Genomic DNA, 20,155 nt, shown 5'->3' with positions numbered 1-20,155 from the left:
AGGGGAGGGAAGGGAAGGGAAGGGGAGGGAAGGGGAAGGGAAGGGAAGGGGAGGGAAGGGAAGGGAAGGGAAGGGAAGGGGAGGGTAGGGGAAGGGAAGGGAAGGGAAGGGGAGGGAAGGGAAGGGGAGGGGAAGGGAAGGGAGGGGAGGGGAAGGGGAGGGAAGGGGAGGGGAGGGAAGGGGAGGGAAGGGCAGGGAAGGGGAGGGGAGGGAAGGGGAGGGAAGGAAGGGAAGGGAAGGGAAGGGGAGGGAAGGGAAGGGGAGGGAAGGGAAGGGAAGGGGAGGGAAGGGGAGGGAAGGGAAGGGAAGGGGAGGGGAGGGAAGGGGAGGGGAGGGGAGGGGAGGGGAGGGGAGGGGAGGGGAGGGGAGGGGAGGGAAGGGAAGGGGAGGGGAGGGGAGGGAAGGGAAGGGAAGGGAAGGGGAGGGAAGGGAAGGGAAGGGGAGGGAAGGGAAGGGAAGGGGAGGGAAGGGAAGGGAAGGGGAGGGAAGGGAAGGGAAAGGGAGGGAAGGGAAGGGAAGGGGGGAGGGGAGGGGAGGGGAGGGGAGGGGAGGGAAGGGGAAGGGAAGGGAAGGGAAGGGGAGGGGAGGGGAGGGAAGGGAAGGGAAAGGGAGGGAAGGGGAAGGGAAGGGAAAGGGAGGGAAGGGGAAGGGAAGGGGAGGGAAGGGAAGGGAAGGGGAGGGAAGGGGAAGGGAAGGGAAGGGGAGGGAAGGGGAGGGAAGGGAAGGGAAGGGAAGGGGAGGGAAGGGGAAGGGAAGGGAAGGGGAGGGAAGGGAAGGGGAGGGGAAGGGAAGGGAGGGGAGGGGAAGGGAAGGGAAGGGGAGGGGAGGGGAGGGAAGGGAAGGGAAGGGAAGGGGAGGGGAGGGAAGGGGAGGGAAGGGAAGGGAAGGGAAGGGAAGGGAAGGGAAGGGGAGGGAAGGGAAGGGAAGGGGAGGGAAGGGGAGGGAAGGGAAGGGGAGGGGAGGGGAGGGGAGGGAAGGGGAAGGGAAGGGAAGGGGAGGGAAGGGAAGGGGAAGGGAAGGGAAGGGAAGGGGAGGGGAGGGGAGGGGAGGGGAGGGGAGGGAAGGGAAGGGAAGGGGAGGGGAGGGGAGGGGAAGGGACGGGGAGGGAAGCGAAGGGGAGGGTAGGGGAGGGGAGGGTAGGGGAGGGGAAGGGAAGGGGAGGGGGGGGGGGGGAGGGAAGGGAAGGGAAGGGAAAGGAAGGGGAAGGGAGGGGAAGGGAAGGGAAGGGAAGGGAAGGGAAGGGAAGGGAAGGGAAAGGAAGGGGAAGGGAAGGGAAGGGAAAGGAAGGGGAGGGGAAGGGAAGGGGAGGGAAGGGAAGGGAAGGGGAGGGAAGGGGAGGGAAGGGAAAGGAAGGGGAGGGGAGGGGAAGGGAAGGGGAGGGGAGGGGAGGGGAGGGGAGGGAAGGGAAGGGGAGGGGAGGGAAGGGAAGGAAGGGAAGGGGAGGGGAGGGGAGGGGAAGGATGGGGGCGATGGTTTGAGATGGCGGCTGGGGTGTTCCTGTGGAGCTTGACCTGGGGCTGAGACACCCATGTCTATTGGCATGAATCGTAGAATTGTTACAGAGAAGTAGGCCATTCAGCCCATCTATGCTGGATCCAAGAAGAGCGTTCCATCTGCACTTTCCCCACAGTCTTGCAAATTATTGCCTCTCGAGTGCCATCCAGTTCCCGTCCTGAAGGCCCTGATTAATTCTGTTTCCAACACCCCCTTTTCTCTTTCACCTGAGATTTTAGATTGGCATCGCCTGATCCTTGAATCACCTGCTGGGAGAGGACCCTTTTCCCTCTACTCGTCCTGTCTAACCCAGCCAATCTCCCTTCAAGGAGGATGGCCTCAGCTTCTCCTTTCGAACCTTGGGAACCGAAATCCTTCAGAGAGTCATCCAGCACGGAAACAGGCCCTTCGGCCCACCGAGTACATGCCAACCATCAACACATTTACAATGATCCCATTTTATTCTCCCCACATTCTCATCAGCTCCCCCCAGATTCTACCCCTCACCTACACACAAGGGACAAATTACAGCGGCCACTTAACCCACCAACCAGCACGTCTCTGGGATGTGGGAGGAAACCAGAGCACCCGGGGGGATCCCACATGGTCACAGGGAGAACGTGCAAACTCCACACAGACAGCACCCGAGGTCAGGATTGAACCCGGGTCACTGAAGTTGTGCACTCAGGGGGGTCAGCTTACTCTAATTTATAGGAATCCCATTTTTTAAAAAATTCTCCCCAGATTCCACCACACACCTACACACTAGGGGGCAATTTATCTACCGATCCGCACGGTTTTGGGACGTGGGTGGAAACCGGAGCACCTGGGGGAAACCCACGTGGTCAAGGGTAGAACATGCAAATTCCCTGCTGACATCCTTGGAAACCTCGTGGTAAATCTCCTCTGCTCCTTCTCCAGGAATTTCATACCCTTCTAAAGCGCAGTGACTGGAATTGAACGCAATAGTAAAGTTGTGTCGTCGCCAATGCTCATCCAGCAAGGCATCACGGGACTACAATCGCTCATTCAAGGCCACCACCTCCTACAGATGTCACGCACTGGGGACGCATTGACATCAAGGGTTCTGGAGAAACAAGCTTAAAAATCCGTGACCACTCAGTCAGCATCAGACAATCAGTCAAGAAAAGGTAATACAACAGCATCCAAATACAATGACCAACCCACAGCTCAACCATGGCCTCTAACTAAACCCAAGCAACCTAGTACAGAACAAAAACTGCCTCGTTTGCAGTTCTTAATCATCTCACCTTATTTGGCAGCAAAGCTGAGGCTAAAAAAATAAAATCCCCACCCCCCCACCACCCCCCTGCCACCCTACCATCACCTCTCCCATTCTCTCTCCCCACCAGTGAAACACAGGCCAAGCTTAAAAAGCTCTCCGGATGACGTACATCTTCCCACGAAAGGAAACAAGAGCTTTTTTCTTATATACGTATAAATTATTCTCGCTCCCCCCCCCACCAACAAACTGCAGAATGGAGAGTCAAAAGGCTTCACGCTGGTGATGCTGCAGGGTAACCATGGCAACCACTGCACCCGGCGACGGGGTTACAGATTGTGTTGCTCGTTGGCCTGTAATGGAGTATGAATTAGTCGCGGTATGCGTGCCGAATGTCAAAACCCTAAAATGTAAATATTGCAGCCTGCAAAATCTCTTGATTCCAGGGCCTGCCCTCATCTGCATTTACTTTTGACATGGTTTTCGTTCCACCTGCGTTTCCTCCATTTTGGCCCGACTAGGCCTCGCTGCCCGTCAACTAAAGGGGGGTGGGGGGGGGGGAATGGTGAGGCGATGTGACTCACCAGAAGGATGTGTCCTAGGACTTTCTATCAGGAACACAAGGCAATCAGAGCAGGAGAAGGCCACTTGGCCCCTCGAGCCTGCCCTCCCATTCAATGTGATCATTGAGGCCCCAGGCCTCAACTGCTCTTCTGTGCCCGTTCCCCATTACCCTTAATTTCTCGATCTTTCAAATATTTATCTAAAATATATCAAATGATCCGGCCTCCATCACCCTTGGGGGCAGAGAGTTCCAGAGAGTCACTCCCCTCTGAGGGAAGGACCTCTGTTTTAAATGACCAGCCCCTTATTTTGTAACCATGTCCTCTTGTTCGTGACTCTCCCACAAGTGGAAACATTCCTGTTCCCAAGTTCCCTCCTCTCGCAGCTCCTACAATAGTTGTCCTTCCCAATCCCAATTTTCCTGCTGCTTCCCGCTCCCATCGGCAGCAACCATTCGGCCTTCATACCCTGCTCTTGCTGCTGGCCTCAGCAGGACTTTCCAATCCAGCTGAAGACATCCCCGCCCTCCCATTGTCCCAGTCTTCCAAGAGGAATTGGATAACCATCACCTGAGTAAAGCTTCATCGCTGGGTGTCTATCCTGAAGAAAGACCCATGCACCTCCCGGTAGCTTCCATATCCCTAGCAACTTTCCAAAAAATGGTACCGATGTAAAGCAGGAAACACAGTTGCCATTATGTGCACAGTGAGCTCCCAGAATCAGTAATGTAGAAGGACCGAAGCCATTGTGTGTAAATTATTGCTGGAAGGATTGATATTGAGCCATGACTCAGAGCAAGGACTTTTTGTCTCTTTGTCAAAAACAGGAACAGGGATCTTTTACATGAATCCGAGAGAGAAGAAATGGGGCTTTGGTTTACCATTCATCAAAAGAGAACACCTTCAAGGTCTGTCAATGTATCACTCTGATAATCTCTCAGTACTACCCCTCCCACAGTGTGAGCCTCCCTCACCACTGCTCCTCCCACAGTACAGAACACCCTCAGTACTGCCCCTTGTAGAGTGCAGCTCCCTCAGCACGGCCCCTCCCACAGTGTGGAGCTCCCTCAGCACTGCCCCTCCCACCGTGCAGAGCTCCCACAGCACTGCCCCTCCCACCGTGCGGAGCTCCCTCAGTACTGCCTCTCTGACAGTGCAGAGGCCAATCGAACAGTCCCTTCAGTACAACATGGGCTCTGCTGCAGTGTTCTGGCCCTGTCCTGGGACCCCTGGCTGAGGGAGAGGCTCTCCATCCCCCTCTGGAACACACATCTATGAATTGGGAAGGAAAGAATTAGTGCCTCTCAAAGTTGAATAACCCATCTCTTCTCTGCCAGGTTCTGTTTGCAAAATCAAAGTTTAACCGAGGCCTGCATTTATATAGCACCTACCCTCCAGAGGGACTTTTGCAAGGACGTTATTCAAGGTTTGACACTTCGCAAGGTAGGGAGATATCACAGCATTGTCCAAATGTTCAGTCAAAGAGGTTGGTTTTAAGGACCATATTCAAGGAGAATTAGGGAGCACCAGAGATTTAGGGAGGGACTTCCAGAGCTTAGGGCCAAGATAGCTGAAGGCTTGGTTGGGAAGGGTGGGGCAGTAAAAATCACGGCTGTTGAAGAGGCCAGAAGTGGAGGAGGACAGAGATCTTTGAGGTCAGGAAGTGACTGGAGTACAGGGAGAACGAAAACTGAGCCCTTGTTGGATCAGGAGCCGGTGTCAGTCACTGAGCACAAAGTGAGTTAGCTGGTGGTTAAGGTATGAGGAGCGTTTGATGTCTCTGGGCCTTTACTCAAGTTCAGAAGGATGAGGGAGGATCTCATTGAAACCTACTGGATACAGAAAGGCCTGGATAGAGTGGATGTGGAGAGGGTGTTTCCATCAGTAGGAGAGTCTAGGATTCGAGGGCACAGCCTCAGAATAAAGGGATGTCCCTTTAAAACTGAGATGAGGAGGAATTTCTTCAGCCAGAGGGCGGTGAATCTGTGAAATCTGTTGCCACAGAGGGCTGTGGAGGCCAAGTCATTGGGTGTATTTAAGGCAGAGATTGATAGGTTCTTGATTGGTAAGGGGGTTAAGGGTTACAGGGAGAAGAAGGGAGAAAGGGGTTGAAAAAAAAATCAACCATGATTGAATGGCGGAGCAGACTTGATGGGCTGAATGGCCTAATTTTGCTCCTAAATCTAATGGTCTTAGTTCTGAGGCACCGTGGGTCAAGAGACCAGGCAGGTAACCAAGGTCACAGGGCAAGGGTCAACCTGCGTAACCCATACGACCTCCGACCCTTGTAACCGCCACAAATCTGAAAGGAACAGTTAAAAATGTAGAATGATCAGAAATAAAATAACCATGAGAGAAAGATTGGAGATATTCTGGTAAAAAAACCCTCAGTCCTCTGAGTTCTCTGCACGTTTTGCACAGTCTTTCTTTTCTTCACTGCCTTGTATAATTTATATATCATTTATATGTTGTGTGTTGTCTGTGATGCTGCTGCACTGTAGATGTATCTCACTGTACTTATATGACAATAAACTCGACGACGTCCTCCAATTCTGTCCCTCCCCCCTCGGATTCCCATTACTCCACCATTGATGGCCGTGCTTTCAGCTGCCAGGGCCAGGAGCTCTGGAATTCCTTCCCCAAACCCTCCTCATCTCTCTGAGACACACTTTGCAAGCTCCTTTCTCTGCAGAGCTTTGGTCACCTGGTATCCATGGCCCTGGGTCAACTATTGGAGACACAAGAGACTCCAGGTGCTGGAACCTAGACCAACAATCTACTGGAGGAACTCAGTACGTCAGGCTGCATCTGTGGAGGGAAATGACTGTCCATTTCCCTCCACAGATGCTGCCTGACCCGCTGAGTTCCTCCAGCATCTTGTTTGTTGCTTGAGTTTTCTTTATGTCTGGGTCTCCTGTACTATTGTTGATGGAGATTGATTGTCGGGATTTGTTGATACATCCTCCTTTCCAGAGACGTGCAGGTTGGTAGGTTAATTGGCCAGTGTAACTTGCCCCTAGTGCTGTTGAGTTGTAGAATCTGGAGGGGCTCAGGGGAGAGAACAGGTTACAGGGAATTGTCGATGTACATCAAGTCTCGTCTCGAAACGTCGACAACTCCTTTCCCCCCACAGATGCTGCTCGACCTGCTGAGTTCCTCCAGCAGATTGTTTGTTGATCCAGGGTCAAGTATCATCCAATAATGCTCCCGTGAAGCACTCCAGGGTGATAGACTTCTGTGATGGCGCTATGCTAATGCAGGTAGCTTTTCCAGTTGATAGATACAGGGAATCACCATTTGGTTCAGGCATTGTTCATGAAGCCAATCAGGATCTTTCCACCTCCTTTTCGATCATCAACACCCTCCCACCCCCACCACCCCTCAGCCAACCTCCTGCCCATATTCCCACTCCCCCTCCCCCCAACACACCCCCCTCTCGGCATCTGCCTGTGTTGAACAGATGGGACGTATTTAGAATGACAATGGGCCTTACTCTGAGGGGCTCGCTCTCCTGATTACGCTTTGCATATCTTTCACAAAGCTCCCGACGACAAGGTCACAGCGAATGCCATCTGCTGCGCCGTGCCCTTGAGGTCACCGTTCATGGCTGGCCACACATCCCCTGACCTCGACACTGACACGAAGACGGTTCCCGATGGTTACTGCGCTCTCGGTCTTCTACACCTGGAGGATCGAGTGCTGTTCTGGACACAGAGCGCCAAGGGAACGAGGCATGACAGCAGGTAGTGCCTGCATTCTCCTTCACTCGTACAATGAGGTGCTAAAGCCTCGCTCGCCTAGTTACAATGGACTCTCTCCCTACTCTTGGCGCAAGAGTCATACGGTGCAGAAACAGACCCTTCGGCCCATCCTGTCCATGTATACTAATCCCACTTACCATCACTTGGAGCAACAAACAATCTGCTGGAGGAACTCAGCGGGTCGAGCAGCATCTGTGGGGGAAATGTCCTGTTGCAGGGTTTCGACCTGAAATGTCGACAATTCCTTTTTGCCTCCCCCAGATGCTGCTCGACCTGCTGAGTTCCTCCAGCAGATTGTTTGTTGCTCCAGATTCCAGCGTCTGCAGTCTCCTGTGTCTACCATCACTTGGTCTGTAGCCTTCTACGCCATTCAAGCACTCGTCTGGATGCGGTGGGACCGATGGAAGAGGGATTTTCTTCGCCCAGAGAGTGGTGGGTACCTGGAACACACTGCCTAAGAGTGTGCTGGAAGCAGAGTCACTGATCACAGTTAAGAAGTGTTGAGATGAGCAGTGCAATAGCAGGGTATGGACCAAGCGCTGCAATATGGGATTAATACGGATGGTGCCCACTGGTCAGCATGGACTTGGTGGGCTGAATGGCGTGTTTCCATGCTGTATGACTCTATGATTCCTCAGGCACAACCCTCTGTTCATGTATAGGTGCCAAGAATGCATGGGCACCAAGGAGGACAAATTACAACCAATTCCCATTTGCAATTCACTACTGGATATCCATTATTCCACATATCAATACTCCGAGTCTTTTAATTAGATCACAGCCAGTAACTCACTCCTGTTTTACTATATTTAAATAACCTCAAACCTCTTCATCAGACTCCATCTTATAACTCACTCCTGGGTATCCATTATTCCAAAAGATAAAATAAGATTATCTTTATTAGTCACATGTACATTGAAACACACAGTGAAATATATCTTTTTGCACAGAGTGTTCTGGGGGCAGCCCGCAAGTGTCGCCATGCTTCCAGCACCAACATAGCATGCCCACAACTTCCTAACCTGTACGTCTTTGGAATGTGGGAGGAAACCAGAGCACCCGGAGGAAACCCATGCAGACACGGGGAGAACGTACAAACTCCTTACAGACAGCGGCTAGATTTGAACCCGGGTCGCTGGCGCTGTAATAGCGTTATGCTAACCGCTACACTACTGTGCCTGCCCCTTCCCAACCCCTCAGTTAGATCACAGCTGGTACCTCACTACAGGTTATCTGTAGTGCTGAGGGATGCACTGAAGCTGGGTGCAGCCAACGCAAGGGCTCGGTGGGGAAGGACTACAGTTTAGGGTTCTTCTGCCACTGGAGACAGAGGGGCAGGGTCAGGCGAGGAAGCCCCTTAAATATTGTAAATATGGGATTGGGGTATCACCCCAGGGAGCCACATGAGTGGCATCAGTGCTGTGGTTTTTATAAAAAGTACACTAATGATTGATCCGTACACAAATGTAAAGGCTTGCACTGTTTTATTATTGTATGTAGTTTGTCTTTTATTATGAATAAAGTTTATTTTGGAATAATAATAAAAAAAATCTGTCGTTCCAAAATTTAAGTTACCCTGAACCCCTCAAACAAATTCCAGCCTGTAACTCACTTTCAGGTATCTGTTACTGTAGAGGTATAAAGGCTATGAGGGGCTGAGATAGGGTAGATTGTAGGATTCCCCAAGGCAGAGATATCTAAAACTAGAGGGCATGGGCAGAGGATAAGAGGGGATCTGAGGAAGAATTTTTCACCCAGAAGGTGGTTGGAATCTGGAACACACCCCCTGAGGGGATGGTGGAGGCAGAGACTCTCACAACATTTAAGAAGCGTCTACACAAGTGCTTGAATCACCAAGGCTTTGTACACTACGCACCAAATGCTGGGATTAGTATAGTTGGGTAATTGATGGTCAGCATAGGCGTGATGGGCTGAAGGGTCTATTTCTACTCTGTATGACTCCATTATATACATGACCCCCCACAAACCTACCAATTAAATTTCAGACTGCAACTCACTCCCGGGTATCTATTGTTCTACACATAAACGTCCTTGAAGCCCTCGTCCCCTCCCCAACTTGTCTGCTAGATTCCATCCTGTAACTCCCCCCCAGGTATTGGTCAATTTGTATTCAAGCCCCTGAACTCCTTGATTAGATTTCACTTTAACTCCCTCACAGGTCCCTGATATTCCACCCTCAGTCATCAGAAAAGCGTAGGAAGGTTTCATTGACAGAGTGATCAATTCACTCACCAATAGCCTGTCCACTAATAGCCTGGATCACTTGGTTCCAGATCTTATTACAGCCTTGGTACAAACATGGAACAAAGATCTAAATTCCAGAGGCGAGGTGGAAGTGACTGCCCTTGACACCAAGGCAACATTTGACAGAATGTGGCACCAAGGTGTTCTGGTAAAAGTTATGTCATTGGCATCAAAGGGAAAGCACTCCAGTGGTTTGAGTCATACCCTGCACAAGGATGGTTGTGGTTGTTGGATGGTAATCATCCCAGCCCCAGGAATCATTGCAGAGTTCCTCAGGGTAGTGTCCTGGGTCCAACCATCTTCAAAGACATAAGAGATTCTGCAGATGCTGGAATCTGGAGCAACACACACAAAATGCTGGAGGAACTCAGCAGGTCAGGCAGCATCTATGGAGGGAAATAAACATTCAACGTTTTGGGTCGAGTCCCTTCGTCAGGACTGGAAAGGAAGAGGGCAGAAGCCAGAGTAAGAAGGAAGGGGGAAGGGGAGGAGCACAGGCTGGTAGGTGATTGGTGAGTCCAGGTGAGAGGGGGAATGAAGGGGTATGATGTGAGAAGCTGGGAGGTGCTAGGTAGAAGAGGCTGAAGAAGAAGGAATCCAGAAGGAGAGGACAATAGACCAAGGAATAAAGGGGAGGAGGTGGGGAACCAGAGGGAGGTGATAGACAAGTTGTGAGCGCAGGGGAGGGGAAAGAGAAAGGACCATCTTCAGCTACTTCATCAGTGACCAAGCTTCCTTCATATGGTCTGAAGGGAAGCTGTTCGCTGATGATGACGCAATGCTCAATTCCATTCACAACTCCCTCAACAAATGAAGCAGCCCATGCCAGCACCCAGCAAGACCTGGGCAACGTTCAGGCATGGGCTGACGTGGCAAGTAACATTCATGCCCTAAAAGTGCCAGGCAATGACCATCTCCAACAGGACAGAGTCTAACCATCTTCCCCTGACTTCCAATGGCATTACCATCATTGAGTCCCCCACTATCAAAATCCCAGGAGTTATCATTGACCAGAAACGCAGCTGGACCAGCCACAGAAACACCGTGGTGACGAGAGCACATTGGAGGTTGGGTATCTGTGGTGAGTATTTCACTCCCTAACATCCCAAAGCTTTTCCATTGTCTACAAGGCAAAAGTCAGCAACAGTCTTGCCAGGATGTGTCCAACTTCAACAAAGTAGCTCAACGCCGTCCAGGACAAAGCAGCCCACTTGATTGGCATTCTATCCACTACCATAAACATTTATTCCCTCCACCTTTGGCATAAAGTACCGGCAGTGTGTACCATCTACAATTTGCACTGCAGTTATTCACACAGGTTACTCTGGCAGCACTGCCAGACCCGTCACCTCTACCACCAAGGTGGTCAAGGACAGTACATGCAAGGGAAGACTACTTGTTCCCCTCCGAATCGCACACCATCCCGAAGTGGAAACAGGTCATTGTCGCTGTGTCTAAATCCTGGAACTCCTGCACTACAGCACTATGGAAGCACCTTCACCAGAAGGACTGCAGCGGTTTCAAGAAGGCAGCTCACCTTCACTTTGTCAAGGGGAATTAGGAATGGGCAATAAATGCTGGGCTTGCCAGTGATGCCCAGATTCCCCAAAAAGTTAAATCTATAAATATCACTCATTCCCTCGATTAGATTCCATCCTGTATGTGTTTGAGTTTGAGGAGATTTGGTATGTCACCAAAGACACTAGCAAATTTCTACAGACGTACGGTGGAGAGCATTCTGACTGGTTGCATCACTGGTACGGAGGCCCCAATGCACTGGATCGCAAGAGGCTGCAGAGGGTTGCAGACTCAGCCAGCTCCATCACGGGCACAACCCTCCCCACCATTGAGGACATCTTCAAGAGGCGGTACCTCAAGAAGGCGGCATCCATCACTAAGGACTCTCACAATCCGGGACATGCCCTCTTCTCGTTACTACCATCAAGGAGGAGGTACAGGAGCCTGAAGACCCACACTCAATGATTCAGAAACAGCTTCTTCCCCTCCGCCATTAGACTTCTGAATGGTCCATGAACACTACCTTGTTATTCCTTTCTTTTTGCACTATGTATTTATTTTTGTAATTTGTAGTAATTTTGTGTCTTTACACTGTGCTACTGCCGCAAAACAATAAATTTCACGTCATATAAGTCAGTGACAATAAATCTGATTCTGATCTCAGAGTTATGGAGTAATACAGCACAGAAACAGGCCTTTCGGCCCATCTCATCCATGCTGACCAAGATCCCCATCTATGCTCATCCCATTTGGCTGCATTTGCCCCATATCCCTCTAAACCTTTCTATCCATGTAGTTGTCTCAATGTCTTTTAAATATTATTGGGTAATCGTATCTATTATTCTTTATATAAACCTGTCAAACCCTTGGTTAGATCTGCTTGCAACCCAGTTGCTGTCTGCTCCTGTTTGAGATGGCAGTCTGACAATCCCTCCAGAATCTATTGCAAAGCAAGTCATCAGCACAGACTCCTGGGAGGAGTCTCCCCTGCTGGCAGGTCCCACTGTTTGTTTATTGGGTGCTTGTTCTGCAGGGGTGCTGTTGGAGGAATGTAAGGATGGGAATGGCTTCAGGTTAACCTGGCCTCCATACACAGATGAAACTTGGCACCCTTTCCCTACCTCGCACTGAATCCCTTTCACCCAGCCCCCTCTGTGCCTTCACTGGATCTCAGTCCAACAACACTGCATTGCTCACGACTTTCTCTGCAATCCTTTCCAATCCTCCACCCCTCCCAGATCCCTGCACTCTTCCAACCTTGGCCTCGTACGAATCCGTGATCTTAATCTCCCCACCATCAGTGGCCGTGCTTTGGAATTCCCTCCCTAAACCTCCTTCGAGATACAACTTCAAACCTCCCTTTCCACCGACCCTGGATCCTTTTTGTTGCTCGCTGTGTCGTGATAAAAGCACTTTGGGATAGTTGGTAAATTGGTTTATTATTGTCACATGTACCGACATACAGTGAAAAACTTTGTTTTGCATGCCATCCGTACAGATCATTTCATCACATCAGTACATCAAGGCACTACAAGGGAAAAATAATAATATAGAGAATATATTATTGTTGTTATATTTTATAGAGAATATATTAAAATGCAGAATATACTGATAATTACAGAGCAAGTGCAGTGCAGGCAGACAATAAGGTGCAAGGGCCGTGACGAGGTAGATTGTGAGGTCAAGAGTTTTACTACATCAAGGGCGCTACATAAAACTGTTGCCAAAGCCACTGTATTGCCACAAGGAAATATTTGTCCGTGGTAGGTAGCTGAATTCTTAAATCAGAAGGCTGTAGGTTCAAGCCCCACTCCAGAGACTTGAACACAAAATCTAGGCTGACACCCCGGTGTATTTCTGGGTGGGGGGAGGGGGGGAAGATGCTACACTGTTGGAGGTACTGGTCTTTAATGCAAAACAGTAATCACAGGACCTGTCTGTATTCTCTGGGGTGGTGGGGTGGTGGTAGAGGGGTGGAAAATTTGGGGGGGGGGAGGTGAAGAGGGGTGGGATCCCCAGAGCTGGGGAACTCTCCCACGTATCCTATTTATGAGCCAACATTACCCAGTCATTATCACACAGCTGTTTGTGGGAGCTTGCTGTACACAATAGGTTAAGTTGCTGGACTGGCAACCAAAGTTCTGGAAGACTGATATAGAGTTCAAATCCCCATAACACCTGGAGAATTTAAATTCAAGTAATTACATAAATATCTGAAATTTGAACAAAAGTCAGTCTCGGTGACAGCAATCATAAATGACTTGCTTGCTGTCTCACTTCGGGGAAGGAAATCTGCCAATTCTTAGCCCGAATTAGAGACTCCAATTCCCACCAACATGGTTCACTCTTAAATGCCCCTCATTTCAATTAAGGATGGACAATAAACCATGACATTGCCAGTGAAGTGAAACTGCCTGCTCCGTTCCCTGCGTGGCAGCAGTGGTCAACAACTGGCTGGCAGTGGGTTTGATTCTGTCTTTACCTCTCGTTGTCTTGGCGAAGCAGCCAGCATAATCAAAGACCCCACCCACCCGGGACATTCTCCCTTCTCTCCTCTTCCATCGGGTAGAGGATACAGGAGCCTGAGGGCACGTCCCACCAGACTTAAGGACAGCTTCTACCCCACTGTGATAAGACTATTGAACGGTTCCCTTATACAATGAGATGGACTCTGACCTCACGATCTACCTTGTTGTGACCTTGCACCTTATTGCACTGCACTTTCTCTGTAGCTGTGACACTTTACTCTGTATTGTTATTGTTTTTACCTGTATTACATCAATGCACTCTGTACTAACCAATATAACTGCACTGTGTAATGAATTGACCTGTACGATCGGTACGCAAGACAAGTTTTTCACTATACCTCGGTACAAGTGACAATAACATACCAATACCAATGAAGTATTGGTATTGGTATTCCTATAGTGACCAAAGTCGCTATAGGAATGCAAGGTTTGCCAGAGCAGAGTTGGCCCCAGTCACGTGACCACGGCTGCCTTCGGAGGGGGCGGGGAGGGGCGGGGCCTGCCCGCGGGTGGGCGGGACCAACGTCGCGTCACGTGGCGTGAGCCGGGTGACGTAATGGGGGGCTGGATGAGTTTCAATGTGAGCGTAGAAGTGGCTACAATGTACCAGGGTTCGGAGTGACTGATACATCCTCAGCTGGGAGAAGTGCTACTGTGACCCCCGTGTACAAAGCTCTGTGTCTTATCCTGGTGCCACCGCTTCCCCAGGCTCTACTCCCCTCCCCTGAATAATATTTATCTTGTATAAACCTCCAGTACGCATAAACCGAACCCACAAAAGGGGGGGAAATCTCAATCTCACTGCCTCTGTCTGTCTGTCCCTCTCTCTCTCTCTCCCACAATTATTTAAGAATGATGGCCCCAATGCAACAGAATGGGAATCACATAGAGCTCGACCCCCCAGACTCAAGGAAGAGACCACTAGAAGCGCCCATCGATGCCGGCAGTACAAAGCGGACTAACACAGGAGGTGAGCACAATTGATACAACGAGGCAGCCGCTGCCTTTAGCCCGAGCGTGTAATCGACAAGGGAACTCGAAATTGATCAGGGGAGCATTGAAATGCTGGCAGTCCCTGCAAAATGACATGGCATAGAATCCTCGCTCTCTGTTGCAAACGTTTTAAAATATATAATCCCTTAAAATGGACTTCTAAATAATTAAAAGAACAGGAGAAACACTATTTAAAAGAGAGAGATCGAATAAGCCTTCTGACTCTGAGTGAAAGAAATGTCTTGAAATTGACACTGCGCGTTCCTTGAACCCTCCAATTGCATTTCTCTTTTGCTTTATGTTGAACTTAAAGTTGAATTTATTTGTTTGTTTATTTGCGGTTTGGACATGTAAGTAAAGAGAGATATGTATAAGATGCGGAGCCGCTGGCTGCAAGCGCAATATAACAGTTTTTTCGGTCACTGTATGATAATTCGCTCAGCACCATTTTAAAGCGTGCAGTTTCTTTTAATTTTTCTAAAAAAACTGACAGCTTCATATTTTATAAATTAAAACCTTATCCGAATAATCCCATGTACATAATATATAAAATCCAAATCCACTAATACGAGTTCAGCGAAAATCGGCTATAGAGTCATGGGATATTAAAAAAATTGTTAACAGCACGTTTTGAGATTTTATAGCCACGCTTAATATGTAATATTTCGAGGAGAAATAAGACGTCAATTGTCTTTTACCAGAGAATAAATTTTGATGCGTGAAAATTAAAATGCAGAACACGTTGGATACTGTTATGTAGGTGGAATGGAACTGATGGTAGTTAGATTGTGTGATTGGACCTTGGTAAAGTGCATTTCAATCGTGTTTGTGGCTGGCATCAGGAAATTCGGATAATGAGAGAGAGTGAGGTGGTGATTGGATACATTGTCATTTTTCCTCTTGGATCACAGAGCCATGCTTGCACCGGGTAGGAGTTTATGTAGAAAATCCGCTGTGATATTTTTTTCCTCTAATTCAGCTGGTGATGTGTAGGATTTGGAAAGGGAAGGGGGGGGAGTGGTGGGGGGGGGGAGTAGGGAATGATGGTGGCTGAGGGATTGTTACTTATCCGCATTGCCTTTTATAATACGCTTTTGATCTTTAAAAGATTTCTTGTATTAATGATTTTGCTCCTTAAATATCAATGTGAGTAGTATTTGCAGTATCTAACAATATCATGCTCGACTTCTTCTGGTAGATTGTAAATTCTGATTTATTTTTTCAAAATTGCATTTTCTGTAAAGATAGGTCAGAACCCATGAATGTAATGGCACTGAATTCATCCTTAAATTAATAGCTCTGCTAAGATTGCGTTTGAAAGGACTTTAGAGAGAAAATGTTCCATAAGAATGCAGAGATGATTTGACCAGATTTTTTTTCCCCTTAGCAGTATTAAAGTACGTCTGGTCGCTGTACCTTGAGTGATAGTGATTGCTGCGTTAGAATTAAAGCCGAGATTTTTCTAAAATGATTGTGAATATCTTGCTAGACTAATGATTAATGAAGGTTTAAACCTGCTCTGGGTACCTGATGTAGTGTTGGCCATGGAGGTGGAATGTACCTTGGGTCTTGAATGATGGTTGTAAGCATTGTGGAAGACACTGCCTGTAATCTTTTTATCCATTCCCCTCTGCCCACTTTTGAAGAAAAGTTAGTGGTCCCCTGGATATCTCACCTGGCTGTGCTGATGACTGTGCTGGTCCAACGTCAAGTGGTTTCGTTCAGTACCTTGGCCAATTCCTATCTCTTTCAGACCTGGGTTAATTTGGTGAAAGGATGCCAGATGCAGATGGGATTAGGCAGTTGTTGGTGGGCACTGTGGGATTCCTTGCTTGACCCAGGCCAATAGGGTTAAGATGACATGATTCCCCTGTGAAAATGGTTTGGAAGGCACCACAATCCAATTCCTGTTCACCCTTTGCAGACTGCAGTAAGGTGTGTTGACGAGAGGCAGCCCCCCTGTTCTGTGAAAGGAGGGTGCGTTGCATGTTATTGTGCTGTCTAGCTGCTTTGGAGCTTGTGAGAATTTGCAACGATAAGAGTAACGTTTTAAGAAAAAAAACCACTGAGTGTGGAGGAAAGTGGAGTTACGTGACCCTAATCGCAGGTTGACTGGCCAGCTTCAATACTACTACCACTCCTGGCCCCCTCATGACTTGTGGTTCAATGACTTCTCCGTAGGGTCCTCCAACATATGAGACCACTCTGCTCATCCTGCCTGGACTATGCAATGGGTCCATCTCCCCTGCAAATGTTTCCCATTTCAAGTATCTGTCCAAGTTCCTTTGGAAAGTTACTAAATGCACCTGCATCCACTGCCCCGGGAAGCAGTCTATTCTGGAGCATAGTGATGCATAATTTCCACAAATTGGCTATATACTGGAAGAGGAAATCTTTGCAGGGCTGTAGGGGAAAGAGTGGGACATATTGGTGGCTCTTTCAAGGACCCTGTGCACTCTCAATGGGTAGAATGGACATGCTGTATGCTAAATATCCGGGTATTCAGCCTTGGTGTCAGACCCCTTATTACATGTGTTGGGTTTGGGGAGTATTCATTGCATCCTCTCCCTAAGGTCCACCGTGTGGTGACCAGGGCCAGGAACCCAAGCAGATTCCGCTCCCCCTCCCCCCACCCCCACCCCCCCCCCCCCCATCCTAGGGTGGGATGTCCCCCCCTTTGTGGGGCCAGCTAAGTTCATCTCACTTTGACCATTACCTGTAACTATCCCACTGATCTGCTTCCTCCAATTCCAGCACACCACCGCTCAGCACCATCTCCCCCTTCCACCAATTTTCATCTCTCCACTGCTGTGGCTTTGGCTGTGCAGGTCTGAAACTCTGAGTCCCCACCCTCCCTTTTACAAGATTCCTTTTTTTGGGAAAAAAACTATCCTGTTGCCTATGCCCATACCAATATCTCCTTAAATAGCCTGGTGTCAAATTTTGTTGGTAACATATCTGAGAGACTTCTTGGAATGTTATACTTTGTCAAATGTACTATATAAATATTTGTTGTTAGGACAACCCCAATTTGTGCCTCTTCCAATAAAGGCTCAAAGTACATTACAACGTATCAATGAAGATATCACAAACCATTGGTTAACTTTGAGTGGCAGCATCTATAGCACATGGTCACTCCTGGAAGCCAATAAGGTAAATGACCAATCAAACTCTATTTTTGTGCCAAGATATGAGTGAGGTCCAGGAAAACTCGTCACATCCCTCCTTGAGTAGTAAAGTGGCCTCTTGTAACCACTTTTGGGTGAAAGTTTAGACAACCTGTTGTCCTTGTATGAAGACCCCTGTGCCTCAGAGTGACCTAACAGTGATCTTTATCTATTGCCTTTCAAGGTGAGGATTTATTTTCAGCCATGGCCCACGGGTACTCTTGCCTCTGATTTAGTAAACTTGAACCTCAAAAATTTCTCTTGTGCACTACTGAGGGAACCAGACTGCAGTACAGCATGAAAACAGGCCCTTCAGCCCAACTGGTTCATGCCAACCAAGATTCCCATCTAAACTAGTCTGATTTGGCCATATCCCTCGAAGCCTTTCCTATCCACGTACCTGTCCAAGTACCAGGGGAAGTGGTTGTCCTTGTAGGTGGATATGAATGATCCCATAGTTCTGTCTGGAAGGAAATCATAGATGTTTACGGCACTGAACATGCCCATTCAGCCCCTTCCTTGCCCAGCAGGGACCATTGTCTTTGGGTTAATCCCACTTTCCAGTTCTCAGTCCGAAGCCCTGCAGGTTACTGCTCTTTAAGTTCTCATCCATATGTGATGTACATGTAGTGATGGTTCCTGCCTGCACCATCCTTTCCCTGGAGTTCTGGACAAACATCACGGAAACCCATTTCCTGATTATCACCACATCTGCGTTGCTGGGATCTTGCTGTGCATTAATTGGCCGTTGCGTTTCCCATATTTCGCTTTGCATGGTTACTGTTGTGAAGGGTTTTGAGACATCCTGGAATTTTCTACAGAAGTGGTTGGCACTAGCCTAGAAAATAATTCAGGAAGCGGTGATATTACTTAAATGCAATAAATCTGAAAGAGGTTCAGGTGTCCTGACGGGTGATAAATTGAAACTATTGCTACAATACTTGGTGGGAAGCAAGTAAAGCAGATCAGATTTTGGGATGTTTTTAAAGGTCAATATTGAGCCAAAAATAGTGAGGTAATCCTTCCGGAATTATAAATCATTGGAGTGCGTGTACTTTGAATGCTGTGTGCATTTCTGGGCACCGCAGTCCAGAACAGAGATTGCAGTTCCTGTCGTGATCTAGAAGGCTGAAGCCAGTCTGATTAAGAGCATGGAAGGATTGGATTAGGATTCCGTAATTTGGTGGAGTTCCCACTGGGACAGGAAGGTTGAGATTTGACGGGACTGGCGTTTAATGGTTTACAGAACTGCTTCAGAATGTAACGTATGAAATAGACCTTGTAAGGATTTATAAAATCATGAGGGGCAATGATAAAGTGGATAGCCGTAGTCTTTTCCCCAAGTGTAGCAGAATCCAAAGCTAGAGGGCATGGATTTAAAGTGAGTGGGGAAAGATTTAAAAGGGACCTGAGGGGCAACTTCTTCACACAGAAGGTGGTGGGTATATGGAATGAGCTGCCAGAGGAAGTAGTTGAGGTGGGCAATTTGGTCAGCATAGATGAGTTGGGCCAAAGAGCCTGTTTCCGTGCTGTATAACTCTACAACTCTAGTCGGCCGTTCAGCCCTTGTGCCTGTTTCACCTGATCTTTTGCCTCAGCACCACTTTCCTGCTCTAACCCCATATTCCCGGGTTCCCTTAACATGTAAAAATCTAACGCAGTATATCCAAAGCAGCCAAGTTCAATGGATACCTAAACGGTGGGAGTGGGCGGGCAGACTAATCTGGAGAGATGATATTTCAGTGAGAGAGTGATCGGTTCATGGAGAAAGGTCCTTGGGGAGATGATGGAAGCAGTTAGTATTGATTGACTAACATGCAAATTAGATTTCCTTCCAAAATTAACAATTTGGGATGCAGAATAATATGAATGATGACTTTTGTCAAGTGCAGCAATACTTAGGAAAAGCCGGTGACTTTGGTTCAACTGCTTTCCATGGTGAGAGAGTTTTCTTTACGGAGACACAAGAGACTGCAGATGCTGAGATCTGGAGCAACAAATAAGATGCTGGTGGAACTCAACGGGTCAGGCAGCATCTGTGGAGGGAAATGGACAGTCAAAGTTCCGGGTCGAGACATGATATCTTGACTGTCCGTTTTCCCCCCCAAGAGATGCTGCCTGTTCCGCTAAGTTCCTCCAGCATCTTGTTTGTTGCTTGGGTTTTCTTTATGTCCGGGTCTCCTGCAGTATCGTCGATGAGGATTGGTTGTCGGGATTCACTGATAAATCCTGGCTTTCAAAGATGTGCAGGTTGGTCAGTTAATCGGCCAGTGTAAATTGCCCCAGTGTGTAGGTGAGGGGTGAAATCTGGAGGGGAATGTGGGGAGAATGGGTTACTGGGTAAATTCGTAGGAATTGCTCCGTGAGCCAGCAAAGTCTTGATGGGCCAAATGACCTCCTCCTATGTCGGAGGGAAATCTGACATTATGTCACCTGACCACCAGGATGGTAGGAGGAGGGGTGGCAAGGTGGAGTTTGAGTGATTCCCAGGACGGTGGGGAATGGAGCTAACCTGTGAATATCTCGCAGTATGGCCCAATGCACCTCGAAATGCGATTTTTGAAGCACAGCCGCTATTGTGGTGGGAGAATGCATGGATGCTGTTTGTGGGCACAGGGAGATC

The 20,155-nt window shown here is 48.6% G+C and overlaps 1 protein-coding gene across 2 annotated transcripts in view; it reads left to right on the top strand.

The window, feature by feature from the left end:
- The first annotated feature begins 13,951 nt into the window (after positions 1-13,951).
- Positions 13,952-20,155, top strand: part of LOC127586353 (RNA-binding protein Nova-1-like) — a 186,547-nt gene continuing 180,343 nt past the window's right edge. The window contains exon 1 of one of the 2 annotated variants that reach the window (XM_052044244.1): positions 13,952-14,342. In XM_052044244.1, coding sequence (XP_051900204.1) covers positions 14,225-14,342 — 118 coding nt within the window. In that variant the 5' untranslated portion in view covers positions 13,952-14,224. Of the gene's footprint in view, positions 14,343-15,223; positions 15,294-20,155 lie in introns of those variants that run through there. The other variant, XM_052044245.1, reaches the window with a different exon arrangement.

The sequence above is a fragment of the Pristis pectinata genome, chromosome 35 (assembly GCF_009764475.1).
Source record: "Pristis pectinata isolate sPriPec2 chromosome 35, sPriPec2.1.pri, whole genome shotgun sequence".
NCBI classification, from domain to species: domain Eukaryota; kingdom Metazoa; phylum Chordata; class Chondrichthyes; order Rhinopristiformes; family Pristidae; genus Pristis; species Pristis pectinata.
Note: the sequence above shows the minus strand (reverse complement) of the source record. Positions and strands in the feature narration are given on the sequence as shown.